Here is a 22,094-nt window from a genome sequence, read left to right as displayed (position 1 = left end):
TGTCTCAGCACATTTCAACACACTTTTTCTGTGAATTACACCGTCTTTTACACTTGTGTTAAACACTGTACACACGTTTAGTTTTACTTTTTGAACTTTCTGGTTTAGTGGATGGCATCTGTCAAGGGACAATGCACTTGTACTTGTTGTAAAGCTTTTTTTGTACTGATTAAATAAAACATGATCAGGCGAAACTGTATTAAAGCATTTTATTGAAAAGGCTATTTACAACAAAAGAAAGTGTGGTCTTCAGTTGACCGTGAGTACAATAAGACGATTGCACCTTTCACCCCTGCACTTTGCAACGTCTCGATCTACAAGGCATCCTTAGTCGTGGTAGAGCCGTATGAAGCTTCTCAGGGCTAACGAGTCATAACTAACCTGATTTAATGGGAAGGTTAATCTACTCTGATACTGCATTAAAACTGCAGTATTTTTAATCTCACTGGGTAACCAGATCAATTCAAGCAAACTAAACTACATTCCAATCTCTAATGGGTCCTCAATAAATTAAATAGCATTTTGTTCCCTTCTGTACAATACAAACCACTTCATTTGTAGCCATTATTTCACAGATCACGCTTTCCCTTTCGAATAAACAAAGACTGCAGTTTTGAGCTGCACGCCAACAAAAAAAAAAGGCCCCATTTCTCCTTCAATATTTGAAAGAGTGTTGATTTGGCTGAACAAAACAGATTGTCCATGTGGTTACAATGAGTATGTAATTGCACATTTTTTTTTACTTCTAGTCCATTTTGAGGCTACGATAGATGTATCTGATAAAGGCCAAAGAGGCCCAGAAAGATACGCTGCCCAGCATAAGCGAGAAGACCATAGCTGTGAGGAGCGAGTAACCAAAGAACTCTGTGCTCTGGACCGGCCCGCTCATCGACGACCGGTTTCTGTAGTAAAAAACGGAGTAAACAAAAATAAAGAGGCCAGTGGATCCGGTGTTGAGTACGCTCCGCCACCACCAGCGGTAGTCCTCGCCAGACAACAGGAAGTACGTGAGGGCCACGGAAATGCAGGCGCCCACTGAGATGAGTATGGCAAAGACACACAGCAGGATGCCATACAGAGTGTAGTGCTCTCTGCCCCAAACCGTGGCGAAGATGTAGTACAGCTCAACAGAGATGGCACTGGAACACAGAGCGAGAGCAAAACACTCAAGTTCAGTTTATTTAAACTACAAAACTACTTGAGGAAGCATTTTTTTCACACTTGTATTGCTCGTTAAGCCTGACCACTTCTCGTAACCAAAAACAAGCACACTCAGACTTAAAGGGACAAAATACAAGACGCATAATGAAATATTTTAATCCAGACAAAAAGAGGAAAAGTATGAGTCAGACTTGAACATATATTCAAGTTTGAAGTTAGCTCTTTCAAATGAACTAAATGGCGAGTTGGAAAGTGGTCATATAGTTGCAGATTAGATATGCATCGACTATTCTTTCTCATTTATTTTAGATCACTAATTAACCAAAAAAGCCAATGGAGTGCAACCGTCCCACCATAAAACTTACTTTGTTCCATTTTTTTTCTCCTAAGATATTACTACGCCTTGCAATATAGTTCCCCTTTTTATCCACTTGGCAAATCGACATGTTTTGTATAACTATACTTGGATTATGTAAAGGCTCATGTAACCATATTAAAATAGGGAAAACGTGGAAGAGCTTGGTCACTTCTAACTTAACCTCTGGCCACATAGAGGAGCGGAGGAGAGGCTATATGCTAACGCCGTCTCTGCTCAGTTTACGTGACTGAGGGCACGCATAAAGACCAGACAGGTACGCATGAACTAGTCTAAGCTCAGGTAAGAACATATCTCAGTATTTAAAAACCTGTTCCTTTAAGAATAGGAGTTTGAAGGCAAAATGGAGGTTAACAATGTCATAAGTCGATATAATGCTTTCTGAACTTTTTGGTTTTAAAGTTTTGGATAAGTCTTCTAATAACAATTGTGTATTTTATTTACGACAGTTGTTTTGCTTCCTTCATTCTTTTAAACTCTTTAATGAATGAAACCTTCCTTTTCGAGCCAGGCTGGGTTTTGTTGCCCTTTATAATAGAAGTACCCAGACAACCCCCAGCGTATATACACAGAGAAGGAGAAGTAACTGCTCTGCCACTGCGTCTCCACCATGAAAGTCATTATTTTACTATATCAATATTATGATTTTTGATTAACTGATTGTACAATTACCTGAAAGGCAGAAAGCCGCCTATAGCCATGTGCACGGCTGCCTGTTTGTACCAGGGCTGTTTGGGGATCTGGCGGGGGATGTTGCGTGTTCGACACGGCGCCTGGAAGCCGCCCGCACGGTTCTTTCCCACGATTCCACCGATCACAGTGAGAGGGAAGCCCACCACCACCCAGGCCCCGAGCAGCAGCAGCACCGTGGTGGCCGGAAGCGCCTGCGTCGAGCCGCTCCACCAGTGAACAGAGTTTACCACACTCCAGGTGAAAAACAGAGGGGCTGGGGAGAGAGGAATGAAGATATGTGAGAAACACACGCGATACACAAAAACGGACAGAAAAAAAATATGATGAACTGTTGATATGCTGATTATTATTATTTTTAACAAAAGTAACTAGTAGCTTTAAATACATTACAGCTAGTGATGGGTGAAATGAAGATTTGGTATTTGCTTTACAAATTTCAGTTTGTGTAAATTGAAAATTTATGGGTTTATTTTTCATAATTTGCAAAAAAGTTTGTACATGTTGTATTTCAACAGAAAATAAAGCTTTCAAGGACAGGGCTGAACATTCAAGAAAAAGTAAGCCAAGAACTTGCTTGTGGGACAACTTGTATCGAGTGGAGAAAGCTGTGAAAAAGCAAAAAATGTCCGAGGCACCCGAGTACTATGACAAAATAAAAGTCTTGGACATGTTTAAATAAAGGACTTTAATTTTTTTGCTTTTTCACTGCTTTCTCCACTCGACACAAGTTCTCCCACAACCAAGTTCTTGGCTTACTTTTTCCAGAAAATAAAAGCTTATTTGATCGACTTTTAGGTGATACAGAAGGCTGTGAAACCCTATTATTTTCCTACTTTTCCTCACTAATTAAAGAAACAAAACCTTGGATGAAAAATGAACAACCACCAATGATGTGACATATCTAATATTTGTGATTGAGATAAGTAATTAGAGCAAAGAAAATTAGAAGACTATTTGGTCTTTTCAATCTGTGATTTTAAAATTATAAATGTAACCCGTACAGTACCTAGATTCTTGTAATATGATTTCTGCAAAAACGACACATTTACTCCCCAGTGTGGACGCACCAGAGAAGAGCGAGGACGTGAGGATGATGTTCCAGACCCAGCGCTGGCCGTTGATCTGTGTGTAGAAGCTGCAGGAGACGTAGCCCGACACGCAGCTGGTGAGAGCATAGAGCGCAATGGCTGCGGAGTTGATGGCGCCGTGACGATGCACGTTGAACATCCCCAGTAAAGCCATCAAAATGATCCCTGCGAACAAAACAATGAAGGAAAATTAAACTATTTAGATGAAACCTTTGACCTAAATGCAGCAAATATAGATACAAATATTGCCTATCAGGTAAACACAACATGGATAACGGGCCTTCAGCAGAAATAATTGATGGTTTGGACTAAACATTGTCACTGAAAATAATACTCACCAGTGGCCAGGGTGAGGAACTGTGCCCCGACTCCCAGAATGGCACACAGAAGGCTTTTGTACGGAGGGAACCTGAACACATCAGTGTGAATGATCTTCCAGCCGTTGTCTCCCTGGTCCAGATCGTCGCAGCCGCCCTCCTCCTCCACGTTATATCTGCAAGTGTGGAGAAGCATGTGTAACAATTAAATAACAAGGCTTCAAGGAAGTTTACAATCTTTTTAAAGTGTTTCAAATGAAAAGAAATGTGTACAGATAAGATTTCAGTGTGACCGAATGTCAGCTTTGAAGCATAAGAAATGCTACTGCCAAACTTGCAGGTAAAGCTCCGTTGGCAAATGCTTCTCTGCTAATGCCAACTCATGCCATTGCAAAATAGGTTTCTTTATTTTCTTCTGCAATTTGGTAGTGAAATAACTTTTGCCAGTGACAGAATTGAGGCCCTCGAACAAAGGGCTTTGAAATGACTCTTTGTACACAACCAATGAATAAGCAATTTAAGTCAGTGAGGCAAATGAGACCATCATCATTTCTCAGTGTGATTTGCCAAAACATTACACCGCATTTCAGATTTCCCACATTGCAATGAGAAAAATAACCGGTTGAGCTGCGACCTCAGAGTTAATTTACTGACACAAACATCAACACAGCAAAAATATTGGATTGCAAACTCACTCTGTAAATTAAAAACACAACAAAACTCCAGACAAAAGAGTAAAAAAGCAACACCAAATTTAGTGTCAAGCTGCTGTGATATAACTCTCTCTCGCAGTCTTTCACAATAAGAGTCTTAATAAAAGAGATAACATACAGTGACTTATTGTGTATAAGGCAAATGGGAAGTTGTTACCATTAGAATAGACAGCGCATTTGTGAACACGGCTCATCATTTAAAGCAGAACTAAGTAACTCATTATTACTCATTATTTGTCCGTGAGAGTAAATACTACGCTGACAGAAAAGACAAAGGGAGAGAGGGATATTGTACATCCAATTACAAAATGGAGATAATTTTTCCCTCAAACTTGGCTGTAAACACTGCTTAAGTGGCGCTAGCCCACAGTTAGCTTTGCCCATTAGCCTGTTAGCTTCTTCTTCGTGATTCTATTAATGTGTATTGCGCCTCCGACCCGGAGCAGGGTAGATGCAAGGGTGGTTTTCTGACCAGAGACACCAGGGGGAGATGAAAGACCCCCCCAATCATCCCATCAACACTTGTATTACGAAAAGGATTTATTAAGGTAAACAAGCTACTTAGTTCTTCTTTAAATTAGACAATAAAGGTAAAGATGTGGCGCCTGACAGAACTATAAGGACGAAGGACATGATCGTTTCTTTGCACATGGTCCAGGTAAACAAAAACACGGTGTGATCCACGAAGAGCAGCGGTGTTAGGGGGAAAAAACACCGACGCAAGTACCGCTGAAATAGAGGCAGAATCCTGGGTTTAAAAAGCTCTGGATCGAGGAGCCTCGTCGTACTGTATATGCGCATTAGCGTTTGCTTCACTGGCGGTGAAAAGAGCCAACTGTGCAGAAGTGCTTTGAATCGTGATAAAACGATCCCACAAAAATGACAGATCATCAGCTCTGGGGATCATAAGATGTGTCTAATATTGTCTCACCTGGCAAAGTCGTTTTTGAGCACCCTCATGAGTATAATGATAACGAATCCGAGCAGCAGCACCACCAGCACCAGGGAGTTGATAATGGACAGCCAGTGGATCTCCAGCGTTTTGGGGAAGAAGGAATAGTCTCTGAAGCGCTCCCCGCGCCGCGAATGTGGCAGGGGGGACTCGAACCAATGCACGCTGTATGTGTGGGTCACTATGAGTCCGCCTCCACCCAAACCGACGCCGCCAACCCCGGTGCCCGCTCCCTCCTCCAGCGGGACAGGCTTGACGTCTTTCACAGAGACATTGGCGAAGATTACAGTATCACCGTTGTACTCTATGTTGAAATCGAGATGAGTCCACAGCACCACCTGAATGGATTAAATGAAGCAAGATATGAAAACAAGGAAGTACGGGGGCTGTTTTACAAGTCCAACTACAACAGGAACTTAATTGACCTGAAGATAAACTGAATTGCACAACTGTTACAAAGTGCAAACAAAGAAGGGTAACATTTTCTTTATTGCTGTGGGTTCAGAAAGTTTTAAATCCTCTTTCATTTACTTTTATTTCATCATAATATTAAAATGATGAAAATTAATGTTTCTAAAAATTCAACACAGATTACACAACCATAATGCATTCACAATTGATGTTGATTGATAGCTTTGAAAAAAATCATAGCTCTCAATCATAGTCGACTGGTTTCATTCATTGCTCATGATAGAGAAAGGTGCAGCTTAATCCTTTTAGGAACAATAACATAATAACAATTAAACTTACTTTGTGACTATGAGGTAGGAAGCCACTCTCCTCCAAGTATCCCACAAAACCCCAGATTGGAATGTCATCGAGAACAAATTCAAAGTAGTACAACTCTTCAATGGCCTCACGAAGCTGATCCACCTGAAAAAAACAAGAGATAAGTGTCACTTTTAATGCCTTTCCCATTCCAAAGAAATAGACCAAATAAAGGAATAGGAAAAAAAGTATTTATTTGGACACATGTTCAGTGAGATTTTAATTTGTTTAGCATAGACAAAGAGTGCAGCTCTGTGGTGTTTTCTGTCAATTATTGTCATATGGCTGGGTCTCAAAAGTGGTTCAGGAAATGACATTGATGAAGTAATCCAGGCTTGTCTTGTCTTCAAAATGCATCACACAATAGAAAGTTGATTAATAAAGCTATTCCTCATTGGTGTATGTCTGAAATGTTTAATAAAGGTGTGGCTTCAAAATAATTAATTGAATCGCTTATTTATTCTTTGACTGGGAGAATTAGACCAAATATTTATCAGATTAAGATCATACTGAATGTGCCATCGCAGTAACTGTTTGTTCTTGAACATTTTAAAATCCAATTGTGCCGTGTCAATGCTGTAAACAGAGAAGGGTGCAATAACATATTGTACCTGCTTTTCCGAGAGAGTGAGCTGGCAAAGCACTTTTTTCTCCACATTCTCTCTGAACTGAATATGATACAGCGACTCGGCCATGCGGTCACCGTCCAGCACCTCTCCCAGACTCAGCGACTTGTGGTGCACCTGGGAAAGTAACAGCATAAATTATACACAAATTAGAAAGTGTTAAAATAAGCAGCTCTTGAAACAGAAAATGAGCAGTTGAAAAGGTGGGAAAAGTATTTTTAAAAGCTTTACATGCAGCTGAAATGCTAAATTTGCCTAAATATAATTTTAGTGGCCTTAGTTTAATGATAAATAACTATGTGAATTAGTCTAAAAAATCTGTTTTTTTAATAATTAAGGCGAAACACTGCAGGTGAATAGGGGAAAAATGTATATTTACAGATATCAATTTGAAACTTTTGCTGTAGATCACTGGCATAAATGTGAGAAAAAAATCCATTGCAAGTTTTCTGTCATTTTATCTTTTCATATAAGAACAAGGTGTTTTATGCCTAAAAATGCCCCAAATTTCCCATTTTTTCGGCGACAAAATCTGAATAATGGATAGAGCTACATTCAAATTTATGGTTTCCTTTTATTGATGAATGATTTACCAAGACTTTTTCAGAGGGGATTTTGGATATCTTGTTTAGTTTTAAAATAAGCTGTTTCTTAGTGGAAAAATTTGTAAAAATGTAATTTTCGCCTTATTTTTTGACATTCAAAACTCAATAAATGGGGCTTGGGGATTAGATAATAAAAAATCCCTCTGAAAAAATCTTCCAAATATTGTTCAGTCCAAGGCTGGAAAATTTGAAGTCTTTAGGTCCGACTGACGGGGACATAGTGTCGCCACAATGACAGAAAAATGTGTTTTGAGAAAAAGGCCCTTGAAATTGCATTGTCCCATATAAGTCTATGGGGGAACATTGAATCAGCGCAATATTTAAACATGTTTTTGTGAAGATTAGGTATATTTTTGGTTTCCGGGTGAAAGCTTGTATGTTCAGAGACCAGTTTGGCCCAAAACCTGAAAATTGAAAAAATTTAGTTTTGCCTGTAGTGTCTCCCCTTAATTGAAAATGTAAAAAAAAAAAGAAAAGCCAATTCACTTCATTGATTTTTCTAACTATTTGTTCAGCCAACGAATGTATCTTATTTTTGGGTTTTTTTTATGATCTGTATTTGCAGGCTACACTTGAGCCGGCATCCTGGTGTAAGTAGCTGACGTATTGTTGTATTGTGCGTGTATTAGGGTGGTGAAGGAAAGCTACCATTGGCAAACAAAGAGACAACATGCAAATTTCACACAATTATTCAAAGTTATTACTACTGTACACAGAGTTTCAGCAGAATGAATCTTCCAATTTCTCACCATTCACTTTCACTACGTTGCCTTCAGCAGTGTATTCTCTATTAACGTGCAGTGAAGCCAGAGGAATACTGACCTTTTCTGGCCTACAAACGGGCAGGGTGTAGTAATGATATGTCTCCTGGGGGTTATGATAAGGCCCCACTTTGTTGACATAGAGAGTCACATTGTCCCCTTGTTTGTAGCCTGCTGCACAGCCCGAGAACAAGCACAGCATCAAAACGCAGCGCAGCCCCAGGGTCCTCCAGCAGCAGCTCCCGGGCCTGGGTCCTGTTCCACGCTGCATAATCCCTGTAGCAGAGACAAACAAACTGTAACTGCGGCTCATAAAACTGTCATTCCATTTAAAAGCCTTGGGGGAACAACATTCGACACGACGATTAGAGTAAAAAAAACACTTATTTTGTTAGGGGTGGTGTTCTTATTGGTGAAAAATACCTAAAGAGCAATACGCATTTACTGTCACAATGCAAAAATAACATTGTCAGTGTGTAAGCGAGCATTAGTTAACAGGATACCATAACTACTCCCTTAAACTATTCATTTTACCCCTGCCTTAGTGGTTAAGACGACCAACCGGCTTCACACAATGGTACAAGAAGATTAAAGGAAAGTTAAACATTGCTGCTCATTGGCAAATAAATGAATGTGTTTAAACAAGCATTGAGGTGCATATTTACCTGCAGATTCGACACAAAAAATAAAAAGCCATTGTTACAAACACTAATGCAGTTTTTATGTATTATTATTTTTATTAGCAATTTATTTCATTAAGTAAATAATAATCGTTACGAAACAAAATGCCAATGCTATTAAGAACAGTGACAGAATAAAGAGAAGAATCGAAGACAAGCAAGCATCATGAAAGCAAAATGATGCTGTAGTTTATCAAGGTACTTACAGAAACATGTATCATAACTTCTTTATCACAAAGGCTGCCATACCTGTCTGCCTGTTTGACGACTTATGTGCTGAATGAAGACCCAATCCAACCAGCCTGTCCGCTCTCCTCCTCCTCTCTCCTCTCCTCTCTCCGTCCAGGCCCCGCTGGCTCCTCCCGGGATGGCACCTATCCGACAACGGTGCTCTCACTGGATGACTTCGCTGCTAATCATCTTCACGGCCGCAGCGTTTGAGGCGAAGACCCAAAATGCCGTCCATCCAAAACACGCAGAGCTGGCTTTCCCCCCGACATCAAAAGCAGTTTCTGCGGTTTGCGAAGGGCTCCGACTCTCCACGTCACCTTAGAAAATTATTAAAAACAACGATGGCGCGGTTTTAGATACCCTGCGATGTGCGCAGATCACAAGACGCCAAACGCGCAACTCAAAGGCACTTGCTTTCTCTATCTTTCTTCTATTTAAAAATGACTTAGTTTTGAAGAACATCAAACATCTGGAAGGAAAAGCTACCTACCCTTTTCGAGAGGACCAACTTCCGCCTTTCTTCTGCTTCTTCTTCTTCGGCTGGCGCACTAACAAAAACGTGCATTACCGCCATCTCTGGGGTACTTTACAAAGTTACGAAAACAAATTGATCTATTTTTTTTTAAATTTATATTTTTTATTATTATTATTACTATTCTTGTTTGTTTCTTGTTGTTTTGAGAAAAAAAAAATAATAATAAAAAAATAACGATTTTTTTTTTCTGTTTTTATTTTTTATATTTTTTACATTTGATCACACATCAACATAGTTTACAGGGCAACATTACCGATTCTGTACAAAGATTAATAATGCGAATAAAAAAATATAACGTTATGAGCTTCTTTTCTCGATCGATGATCTCCTGATGACGCCTGGTCGTGCTGTGTTTCCCGCGAAATCCTTGCACGGAGCAGGAAGCAGACGTGTGGACAGGCTGCAACAACGTGTAGCTTTATTTACAAGGTAATTTTAATGAGACGTGTAATGCTGCTGTGTTATAAATAAAGGTTTATCTTATCTTATCCCCCTAGTTTGTTGAGTTGTCTGGAGATGTCAACATAGCATCGTCCCGTTTCCCGCAATGTTAGCTTGTTTGTAGCCTTTGGAAACTACTTGCTCTCAACCTTTTGTCATCGGCGCATTTTTGTCATGCTGCATCATTCAATGGCTGAACAGTTTTGTTGTTTTATTTCTTTCTGCAAAGTCTTGTCTAGAAACTGACATGAAATTGGTTTGCGTTTTAGGTTTTTATCCAAGGAGTCCATAACCTAACACGATGGGAATACATGGACTTGCTAAACTCATAGCTGATCAGGCGCCTGGTGCCATCAAAGAACAGGACATCAAGAACTATTTTGGTAACGCTGCTCTTTGTATCTTTCATTATAAATAGAAGACTTTTGTTTACAGTTTTTTGGAGTCTGTTTATGCCACGATTGTCTACTACTTCTGCTACTTTCTGATCTTACCTAATGTCATCTGTTGTCTACAGGCAGGAAAATAGCTATCGATGCTTCTATGTGCATCTACCAGTTTCTGATTGCTGTGCGACAGGATGGTAACGTGCTGCAAAATGAGGATGGAGAGACAACAAGGTGAGTTTTTTCTGAATTGTCAAGACGCATCATTCACTATATAGTATTGAAAGGCATTTTTGTATGGTAACTCTCTTTGCTGTTCTCTCCAGTCACCTGATGGGAATGTTTTACCGAACCATACGAATGCTTGAACATGGGATAAAACCTGTGTATGTGTTTGATGGCAAGCCCCCCCAACTTAAGTCCCAGGAGGTTTGTTTTAAATATTTTAAAGTAACTTAGTTTGCACCGGGTTTTAATAACGACGCCTTAACATTTGTCCACAGCTGGAGAAGAGAGGCGAGAGGAGGGCTGAGGCTGAGAAGCTGCTGGCACAAGCACAGGAGATGGGTAAAATAAGTTTGATGCAATATGTTGTCAACAATTCCTTGGGGAGCCTACTTTAAAACAATTGTCCAGCTTGTATTCACTTGTACTTATGTGTCTATGCTTGTGATGCAGGGGAACAAGAGAACATCGACAAGTTCACCAAACGTTTAGTAAAAGTCACCAAGCAACACAATGACGAGTGCAAGCAGCTGCTAACCCTGATGGGAGTGCCTTACGTCGAGGTTAGAACAAAGGTTTTGTGTAATTGATTTCTGAAAAGAAAGCCTCTTTATTGGTTGTGTGATCCATCTTATTTTTCTGCATGCTTAGGCTCCCTGTGAAGCTGAGGCCAGCTGTGCAGCGCTGGTCAAGGCTGGAAAGGTTTTTGCAACAGCGACGGAAGATATGGATGGACTCACCTTTGGCACAAACGTCATGTTGAGGCACCTCACGGCCAGCGAAGCAAAGTAATGAATGCTAGAATGTTTGGATTTAATGTAGCAGGAACAGGCCACCGTTTTTACACACTGAGATATGTTCTTGCCTGAGCTTAGACGAGTTGATGCGTACCTGTATGGTTTTTGTGCGTGCCTGTGGAAGAGTTGGTTGCTTCTAACTACACCCCGTTTGGAGCTATAGGAATATACTGGGAGAGGCCAAATGATAACAACATCTTTGGTCTTGTTGCGTGACTGAGGGCACACAGTTCTGCCATACTGTTATATATTCTTACCTGAGCTTAGACAAGTTGATGTGAACGTGTCTGGTCTTTGTGCGTGCCTGTGGAAGCACGTGGTAGCTTCCAACTTCACCCTCGTTTGGAGCTATAGTAATACATTGGGAGAGGCCAAATGCTAATAACATCTTACACAGGTACACATCAACTCGTCTAAGCTCAAGCAAGAACATATCTCAGTATGTAAAAATGGTGGCCTGTTCCTTTAACTGGATTGTAACATGTTAATTATTATTATTATAACATGTTTTCATTGTTTTAGGAAATTACCTATTCAAGAGTTTCAGTTTAGTCGCATTCTTCAGGACATTGGTCTTACAAATGAGCAGGTAAGTCTCCTCATCAATCTTTGCCGTGTGACTTAAGTATTGTTATGTTAAATAATGCTCTCTTTATCCCTCCCTCCGCAGTTTATAGACTTGTGTATTCTCCTTGGCTGTGACTATTGTGGGACCATCAAAGGGATCGGTCCAAAAAGAGCCATTGACCTGATCAAAACTCACGGCAGCATCGAGGAGATCCTGGATAACATAGATTCCAGTGTAAGCCCTTGTATTACAGAGGTAATCGTTTCAATGGTGTTAATGTTTGTCTTTCCGATATCAAACAGAAACACCCAGCTCCAGAGGACTGGCTTTACAGGGAGGCCAGGAACTTGTTTCTGGAGCCGGAAGTGGTGGATTGTTCAACAGTGGATCTGAAGTGGACCGAACCAGACGAAGCGGGGCTCATCCAGTTCATGTGTGCCGAGAAACAGTTCAGGTCAGTCATGAATTAGAACGTATTGTTTTTGAAAAGCTTTTATTGCTTAATGATTTTACCTGAATAAATGGGTTTAGAACGGGTCACATCAGTATTTTAAGATGCTGCACAAGTAATTGAACAATAAACATGGGTATGGGTCAAAGGAGGGATATGTATTTGTACTTGTTGCATAATAACAGTTCTAATACAAACCTAATTGTTTACAGTGAGGACAGAATGCGCAATGGCTTCAAGAAGATTATGAAGAGCAGACAGGGCAGCACCCAAGGGAGACTGGACTCTTTCTTCACAGTCACTGGATCACTCTCCTCAAAACGAAAGGTAATCAGGTTAATCATGTTTACTTAAAGGTGTTTTATTGCACAGGTTTTTTAACAGTGCAGAATGGAGCATGGCGTCTTTTACTTTCTATCACAGTGGCTTCTACAACGTTCCAGGCAGAATTTTAGGGTTTCTTGTGGTTTTCAAGGACCCTCTCACTAGAAAATCTACAAAGCAATTGATGGTTGTAGAAGCCACTGTGATAGAAAGTAAAGGTGCCATGGTAACCGGCCATACAGCCATTGGGTCACTACATGGATGTAGGAAAAGACGGATTGTTTTTTTGGTGATTAGCTGAAATCAAATGAAGACAATTACTGTATACCCACTAATCATTGTAAACGAACAAGGTGACAAATATTTGCCTCCTTGTTCAAGTTTCATAATCAGATAATGGTGCTATTATTTATTATTAAGTATCTAAAGTAACTAATCTTTTGTCTGAAAATTCATTTTAACATCTCACTACTCAATGTGAAGACTCGAGTTTGGCAATCAGAATTGACTCCTGTTTTTGTTTAGGAGTCGGAAACTAAAGCACCTGCCAAAAAGAAGCTGAAGACGGCCAGTGGTACCCCCGGGAAATTTAGAAAAGGAAAATAAATTGTAATGCAGTTTTGGGTCACATTTATCAAAATAAATAAATGTAAAAAGCTTTAGGGTCTGCTTGATATTACATTATATTATTCACTTGCTTGTGATGATAACATTATGTATAGTAGTTTTAATCTCTTTTTTCTGTTATGAAATAAAACGATTTCGGATTTAAATTGCCTCTGTTGTCTTGTCCAAACCTTAAAGCTGCCTTAAGTGATGACGGTGTAGCAATTACAACCGTTGATGTGTGTGCCTCCCACTTTTTAAGGGACCTAGCCCGGCGCCAAGCACAGCCTTCGAGACTTCAGGCTGTACTTGACTGCAAATGATTTGCAATCAAATATTAAAAAGGAAAAAATTTGATTTATAATTGTTACTTTGTCCCATTACTTTCTCCTTAAAAAGTGGGAGACACACATAACTCCTACACCGTTCATCTGAGTTGGATGTAAATGGCCTCAAATTAAAGCTGGAAGTCTGCAGTTTAAGCACATTTTGGTTGTTTCATTTCAAATCTTTTGTGGAGGATTATAGAGCCAAAAGGTTAGATTTGAGTTGATATTCCAATATTTATGGACCTGACTTTAACACTGCTCTTCCCCATCCATTCCTTCCATTTGCATCAGCTTATCCCGGGCCAACCTTTTACAAGGCTTGTAATAAAGAATCACTACAAACTCACCTTCAGCTGTCCAGATTTAAACAGAAAAAAAACCTCTTTCATATTTTAAGTAAATGTATGTAGGTTTTTTTAATGTAATTTTTATTTAAGTTTTAAGTATTACAAATTGTACAATACCAAAATGTTCATCATAATTAACACACTGAAATAAAAACATTGAATTTGTCACCAATGCAAAACCAAACAAAAAAGGATAAAAGATATTACGCCTTCAAAGTAGAAAATATCCAGTGCAGATTATATAGAAATGGATTTTACTGAGCAGATCAGACCAGCAGATGGCAGCAGAGTGCAGGTCGGTTGTGCTCTTTTGAAAACAAATGGAAAAAGGCTGTGAGCATAGATCTAAATAATAGGAATCAGTGCTTAATTTGTGAATTAGTAGTTTCAGGAACACTTTTTGTCTGATGTGATGGATTCGGGGAACAGGCCAAAATGTTTGCCGGAACAAACGGAGGATCAAATTAAGTACTAGAATCAGGAGAGACTGAAGTGTGTGTTTTTTTTAAGAATAAATGGAAATGAGAGCAGTCAGCGCCAGAGACTGGTTTGAAACAAAACACAATCCAGTGTCTGAGGAGATCAACAAGACTTTGAACATTATTGACACAGAGCATTACACTGATATTTACAACTTAAGTGTAGGTGTTGCAAAGCAGAGGTGTCAGATGCAACATGACATGATCCAAATTGTATAATTTTCAGTAAATATAACCCTCACGCAATTGTTGTTAGATATAGGGAAGTCAATTCCTCCATGATGTACAGTGTCTTCTGCAGGTTTTGCCTGGGACAGTTGGACCTGGGAGTAAACTGTCTCCTCTTTCTCTTCATGATTAGAAGCCTCTTTAGGGTAGGTTTTCATAATGGTTGTTTTCTTCTTCTCGTTGTACAACCTCTGCTTGCTGCAAAACAAGATTAAAAAAAGATCATATTAATAAGCATTTGTCATTTCCATTCTGCCCTAAAACATTCTCGTATAGAAGTGCACAGCTCACCGGTTTGTCTTTTCGAATCTGACGTTTTGTTTTGAAATACCTGGAAGAAAAAGCACATGAACATGATTTGACCCTTTGCTCATATGTTGAAATGTGGAATAAATTATGATACATGACAATAAAATGGGACAAATTTAAATTCCTAATAGATATTAATTGCACAAGTGCTTCCGTTCAGTTTGTTATAGTTAAGGTTTCTCACCACACAGACACAGCCAGGAAGACGACGGCCAGGACTCCGATAACTGCTCCAAGAATGGCCTCCCACGGCACATGGTTGTTTCCCACTATTGTGAAATAATAAACACCAAATGAACTAGTGACTAACTTTATATGTTTCCTCACCTTGTTTAAGGGAGTGGTTATACCTGTTACACTCAGATGGATGACGGGAGATGTTCCATTCCCGAGTGCGTTTGAGGCCACACAGTAAAAGTCTCCGTCTTCAGTGAAGTTGAAGTTATAAGTGTCTCCTTCACTGACAGAGACTGGTCCCTGTGAGCTGTTTCTGAACCAGGTGAAGTTCTGGACGGGAGGCTTGGCTCTGCTGGAGCAGCACAGTGTCACTGACTGACCTGTGGACAGTGTCCCGGACGGACTGACCCGCACTGAGGTGTCTTTAGGACCATCTGAGGAAACACAGGCAGCGTTAGAGCAGTGGCATCAACACAACAGACTGGCTCCAGTGGTTCACTCACATGTGACACTGAGAGTGATGTTGCTGTCTGACATTTTGTCGACTCCTAAACTCACTGGATACACAGCAGAGCATTTGATCATGAGTCCATCATGGGAGTCAGTCAGAGTGATGCTCACTTTGATTTTAGTGATAATGGTCCCGTCTGGGTTGGTCTCTGTGATGCCAGAAGTGCCTTGGTGGAGGTTCCATGTGAGCTGAGGAGCGGCGTGGGGACAGGGAGTGACAGCGGAGCAGGTTATCGTCACCACCTCTGCCTCAGTCTGTTCACCAGAGACTTTCATTGAAGGGCTCCAGGGAGAATCTGTGAAAGAGAATCTCACAAGGTTTTACACCAAATCAAAAACACCTGTAATGAAATGAATAGCCGTGTACATATATATGTTTTCAATCAATATGGGTAAAATGTAAGGCTCTTGTGAGTCTATGTTTCCAAAATACCCTTTATCGTGAACCTTTGAAACCAGCTGTAAAGTGATGAATGAGAAGTAATGACAACATTCACTCCAGTCCTTTGCTGTAGCTGAATGTGAAATGTTCACACAAAATAAAATCAAGCTTACGTTGGAAAAAATACTAAAAGGTCAATATATTAATATTGTTTCAAGCATTAATTTACTTCAAAACAGAATAAATGTGCCTTACCTCTGACTCTTATCTCAAGATACGAACAAGCAGCTGTTCCTTTATTAAGTCCGTTCTCTATTCTGAAGTAATACTTGTCCTCATAGCGCTGGGTTAAATCATGGAACGTTGTGGTGCAGTCTCTGTTCATCAGGTTCCCAGTGATGTTCATGGGGTGAGACTTGTTGCCACTGACAGAAATCACATTAGCTGCATATTGATCATGTGCAGGAGTGTTTTTAGACCAAATGCCAGTGAAGGATTGTGTAGGGTCTATTGTTATGCGTGTATATGTGCACGGTATATTCAGACAGGATCCACTCAGAGCTTCCATTGGAGTCGGTGTTTTGATAGTCACATCTTCTTTACAGGGCCAGGGCCAGCCCACTGCATCATCTGAAAAACATACAAATGCATTTCTCCATAGATAGAGATAAACATAGTTGTTTTACGTAGTATTTTTGTTTTTCATAGACTCATAACTTAGATAAAGTAATGATAGTTTTGACTCGTTATTTATCTGAATCAATATAACAAGAATCTTGCTTTTCTTTTGCCGCCCATGAGTTCTTTGTGGAAATTAAAGACACAACAGAAAAGAGTCAGTACAATACAATACAATGCTCACCTGAACAAAGCACCAAAACTAATATTATTTGATAAACCAGATTTCCAGGTGCCATGATGTCCCAGATCTGTAAGAAAAACAACCAATCACTTTACTGGTGATGGTGGAGACTGGCAACCAGAACAAGTCCTCACAGCTTTTGCGTGTGTTTGTGTATTTGAGAGTAATAAACAGCAGCTTCCTCTTGGAGAGACGGCCCTAAACCTCTGTTTACCTGATAAAAGCAACTGGTCATGAACAACTATCCATCTCACAGACTCATCAAACCTCACAGTTGTGACAAACATGAGCTTGTGTTGTGATGGATTTTGGCTCCAAGAATGTCACATAAAAACTCGGTTAATGGACCCACCTAGAAATCAGGTTAATTCTGATTTTTGATACAAGTTTTCATCTGTTGTACTTTTTAATTACAGACATGTACCTTGGATTAATGAAAATTTGTTGAAGCTTTACATCGTTACATTGAGCTCTTGTAAATTAAGAGAGAAGAGTTACACTGAATTTAGGAGAGCAATCCAATCTGTGGAAATTGGAGCAAATGTAGAAAACAGTAAATCATGTAGTCGTTGGAGGAGAGAATTTATAACACACATTTCGAGCGAGTAACCATGAGTAAATCAGCATTTCGAGAGCTTATAATAAATTAGTTTCATTGTAAAGACTTTTAAACCTACAACGCCAAATTGATCATAAATAATCCCAGACCAACAGCTTCATAATCCAGTCTCTTCTGTCTGCATTTCAACACATAATAATATACAAAATAGAATCCACATGTGAGTCTTTGATAATGTGCACATGTTATAGCCATTTTTGTTGTTGCCAGTCACAGAACATATTTTTTATCCTTAACAATGTGTACAGAGTGATCAGCATGGCATTAACCACAAAACTAATTGTAAAAAATAAAGGGATAACATTTAAAAAGTACTGGTATAGTTGTAAAATGTAAAACTCAGTAGTGCCATTTCTGATCTTCCAATTTACCCAGACAATCGTTCAATCTCCCATTTCAAAAAGATAAAATGAACAAGGAAAAAAAAACTGTTCAGTCTTCCGTAATAATGTCCGGGCACCTGTCTATGATCTGCATTAGTCCCAACACTTTGCACTACAACCTTGTATGAAAAGTGCTCTGTTAATAACGTTTTGATTGATATCAGTTTAAACATAAAATCGAGACCAATTTTGATAAGTTATAGGCTAAATAAAATATAAAAAAACTCAACTTACACAGCAGCGTCCGCGTCAGCCTCAGCCCAAAGTGTAACTGTAACTTGAATGTGGATTACCATGAGATAAATGCAAATAGGCTTCTTAATATGACACATGTGGGTTTTTTTTTTATTGTGGGCTTGTAATGTAGATAAGAATTCACAATGTATCCTACTGTCTATTTTATGGTTCTATTCCCTACAATAAAATTAACAGTAGGACATAAAACCCAAAAAGGCTGTGTATGACTGTTGCATTTGAGGTCTCAACATCTAGACCAGGGGTGCCCCAACTTTTAGTCTCCGAGGGCCACAATGAAAAAGTAATGTGAAGGGGTTTGTGGGTGGGTGGGTGGGTGGGTGGGCTGTATAGGAGTGTGTGTATGTGCAGAATAGATGTTTGATGACTGATGGCTGCTTTGCTGAGTGAGTGGTGTATAGTGTGGAGCCAGGCCTGGTCCGGTTGGGGACAGAGGATGGAAATATATATATATATATATATATATATATATACAAATACAAATACAAAGGGAAGGGGATTCAAAACAAACACAACAAATACAGTAGAAAGTTATATACAGTGAATCCCCTGTATGACGTGGAATAGGATTTTCTTCACTCTTTCTGAGCCCATCCATCTTTCTAAATGCAGAAAACAGTATTTATCCAAAATGTTAAGTCAAATAATGGAGGCCTCGCAGTAAATAGCTCCACACTCCCACTTCCTAAGAGTGGCGCTTCTCATTTGATATTTTATAACTATAAAGAGACACCCATAAATGACTTAAATAATGGGCATAAGTCTATAACAGTCCGAAATGTAGACTCTTTGACTACTGTTGACGACTGTTTGTTGTTGTTGCTTTGTTGTCTCCCACAATAACACCAGAGCGTCTAAAAGAAAAAAAAGTAAATAGCTCCAGGCCCATACGCTTTGCACTTTGCTTCAATATAAAGATTGTACATTCAGATGATAGACAACAGTGACTTTTTACCCTAAAGAACTGCTTTTACTACATTATATTATGTGAATGGGCCCCAGGTGCAACCGCTGGCCCCTTTGTTGTATCACAAAGGTTAAGAATCCAGATTCACGGCATTGTGTCTCTCACTGTCCCTCTGTTTTGAATGGTTCTCCAAATCTTCTGCACTTTTGGATTAATTTGATCCTATTTCACTCTTAGTTTTGGATGTTTAGTCTTCATGTTAAGACCTCAGATGTAACAGTCATACACAGCCTTTTGGGTTTTTGTGTCCTATTGTTAACTTTATTGTAGGGAAGAACCACAAAATAGACAATAGGATACTTTATGAGTTATTATCTGCGTATACCATGTAAACCATACAAGCCCACAATAAAAAACACTGTCATATTTGGAAGCCTATTTGCGTTTCTCTCATATACTGTACCTGGTGATCCACTTTCAAGTTGCAGTTCCCCTTTGGGCTGAGACTGAAGCGGACGCTGCTGTGTAAGTTGAGTTTTTTATTTATTTATTTACTTTATTTAGCCTATAGCTTACCAAAATTGGTCTCGGTTTTATATTATTTTAACAGATTTCATCATTTATAGAGCGCTTTTCATACAAGGTTGTAGTGCAAAGTGTTTGGCGTAATGCAGATCATAGACAGGTGCCTGGACATTATTATGGACAGTTTTTTTCCTTGTTCATTTTATCTTTATAAAATGGGAGATTGAACGATTGTCTGGGTAAATTGAAAGATCAGAAATGGCACTACTGAGAGGATTTTATAAAGAGATAACTGCGTCTTCATTATTGCACCCACAGTGATTTGCATCTTCCAAATGTGTGGTTCATTATCACTCTGTACACAGTGTTAAGGATTATTCACAAAGACTCACATGTAGCATGTGTCGTGTAAACTGTGAATTCTATTTTATCCATAATTATTGGTACAGACTGAAAGATTACGTGGGATTACGACACCGTCTAAAGGCTCCCAGACTGTGTTGAAATGCAGACAGAAGAGACTGGATTATGAAGTCATTGGTCTGGGATTATTTATGATCAATTTGGCGTTTTAGGTTTAAAAGTCTTTACAATGAGACTAATTTGTTATAAGCTCTCAAAATGCTTAGTTACTCACGGTTACTCACTCTACAGAAATGTGGGTTATAAATGGTGAGGTGAATAAGGATGCTTTGTTCCTACAGGGCCCACAACTTGGTGCTTTGTGCATAAAGGCATATTCGCACCGCCCTCTGCTTTAACCCTTAGATGCATATGTGGGGTCACAAATTATTATTATTCAAAATCTTTCAAATGAAAAGTTGTAATATATTCATATTCCAGGTATTCCAAGAGGCCATTTGCATTTTTATTTATTTATTTATTTAATATATTTTATTTTTCATTAATTTTAAGAAATTGCAGTTTTTGTATCACTGCCCCTCTCTTCCACAAGTGTGGTCAAAAATGACCCCAGCAGTTTCTATGGAATCTTCTATGAACCTTTAATTCTTAGCAACTCTGACTGTCCCACTTACAGTCAGAGTAAGTCATATCTCATCAGATGTGAGAGATGATGTCATCTTTCACATGTGATTCAACTTTGACTGACAAAATACTGTCCCTCTTACACATTCACTCACCACCCAGGTCATTTTTACACAGCAACATTCATGTCAGTATGACCTCCATTTATGAACTTATTTTTCATAGACAGATTATAATGTGTGATCAAATGTGTGATCAGATTAGCCTACTTCGTTGTTAGCTAACAGTATTGTATTTAGGCAGGAAACACAGTACAAGGTGCTTGCACAAAAAGTGCATTTACTTCTGTTATTCAACAAAACTGTGAAACTAATATATGATAGACTCTTTACATGCAAAGTGAGATATATATAGCCTATATTTGTTTTGATTTTGATTATTATGGCTCAGCTTGTAAAAACCCCAAATGAAAAATCTCACAAAATTAGAATACTTTAACAAAGGACAGTAAGCCATAATCAAAATTATATCAAATAAAGGCTTGACATATGTTAATGTGCATGTAATGAGTCTGACATATATTAGTTTCACAGTTTAAGTTGAATAACAGAAGTACTTCTGTAAATGCACAGAAGCACACACACACACACACACACACACGCACGCACGCACACACACACACACACACACACACACACACGCACGCACGCACGCACACACACACACACACACACACACACACACACACACACACACAAACGCAAACTTTGTACCTGACCTAGCTAACAAAAAAATTAAAAACATTTATTTATTTTTTACAATGTTATGTCACATGAACAAGACCGATTTTCCTTTTGAAACCTAAACCTGAATCACTCTGAAACCTACAAACACAAGACTTCACATTGCACAACGAGACAGCCTTCTTCTGAAGGACTCAAGCTGATGTTGCAACGATGAGACAGAGGGGTGTCAAGATTGGGCCGACATCATTTTCAGGCTTTTTAGATTAGACTCAAAGTGTTTAACAAATCCCAAAATGCAGTTGTGTAAGTAAGCTGTAATTTATAAAATCCAAGTGTTGTTCTTGGATCTTCTTCTACCGTCCCGGACTCGCAGGATGTAGCATTGCTGAAGCCGCCTGACACAGACAGTTTTTGTCTATACCTCATTTTCCTGCGCCGCCACTGTGGGTAAGTTAGAAACCTTCCTACATAGTTCCCTCAATGCGTAATGATACCAGATAAGGCACAGCTTTGAAAGAAATCATTTGAATATAATTTGAATATCCCACGGTCGTATAAAACTAATATTAACAACTTTTTTGTTTTTACAACATTCAGGTCTTTGTATGTTTTATGAGACCAAACATGACAACAATCATTCTCTTCAGTGTCCTGTTTCTGTCAGGTAAAGTCAAATGTGTTTCAAGAGAATGAATAGAAAAGGCTGCACTAGGAGACTGTTATACAAGTTTGACCCTAGAACACT

General features: G+C 39.2%; 3 protein-coding genes across 3 annotated transcripts; 1 reads left to right on the top strand and 2 right to left on the bottom strand.

The window, feature by feature from the left end:
• Positions 1–189: 189 nt before the first annotated feature.
• Positions 190–9,552, bottom strand: tm9sf1 (transmembrane 9 superfamily member 1). The gene is made up of 10 exons (XM_079576433.1): positions 9,462–9,552; positions 8,990–9,288; positions 8,122–8,336; positions 6,680–6,811; positions 6,051–6,173; positions 5,280–5,638; positions 3,657–3,811; positions 3,298–3,483; positions 2,210–2,483; positions 190–1,139 (listed from the first exon to the last, which is right to left on the bottom strand). Exons 3-10 carry the CDS (start codon positions 8,329–8,331, stop codon positions 746–748), a joined length of 1,833 nt encoding a protein of 610 aa, XP_079432559.1. The 5' UTR covers positions 8,332–8,336; positions 8,990–9,288; positions 9,462–9,552; the 3' UTR covers positions 190–745.
• Positions 9,553–10,216: 664 nt separating this feature from the next.
• Positions 10,217–13,471, top strand: fen1 (flap structure-specific endonuclease 1). Its single transcript, XM_079576185.1, has 11 exons — positions 10,217–10,330; positions 10,465–10,567; positions 10,660–10,762; positions 10,837–10,900; positions 11,012–11,121; positions 11,210–11,346; positions 11,878–11,944; positions 12,026–12,157; positions 12,226–12,377; positions 12,587–12,701; positions 13,224–13,471. Exons 1-11 carry the CDS (start codon positions 10,249–10,251, stop codon positions 13,302–13,304), a joined length of 1,146 nt encoding a protein of 381 aa, XP_079432311.1. The 5' UTR covers positions 10,217–10,248; the 3' UTR covers positions 13,305–13,471.
• A 1,245-nt stretch (positions 13,472–14,716) lies between these two features.
• Positions 14,717–16,471, bottom strand: LOC306977905 (myelin-associated glycoprotein-like; the record flags this gene model as incomplete). Its single annotated transcript, XM_079576344.1, has 6 exons — positions 14,717–14,885; positions 14,979–15,018; positions 15,181–15,265; positions 15,347–15,607; positions 15,677–15,979; positions 16,321–16,471. The coding sequence occupies 6 exons, from the start codon at positions 16,469–16,471 to the stop codon at positions 14,829–14,831; spliced, it is 897 nt and encodes a 298-aa protein (XP_079432470.1). The 3' UTR covers positions 14,717–14,828.
• Positions 16,472–22,094: the final 5,623 nt, after the last annotated feature.

This window comes from Gobius niger (assembly GCF_951799975.1).
Source record: "Gobius niger genome assembly, chromosome: 18".
Lineage (NCBI taxonomy): Eukaryota > Metazoa > Chordata > Actinopteri > Gobiiformes > Gobiidae > Gobius > Gobius niger.
The sequence above is the reverse complement of the archived record's forward strand: the minus strand, read 5'-3'. Positions and strand labels throughout refer to the sequence as shown.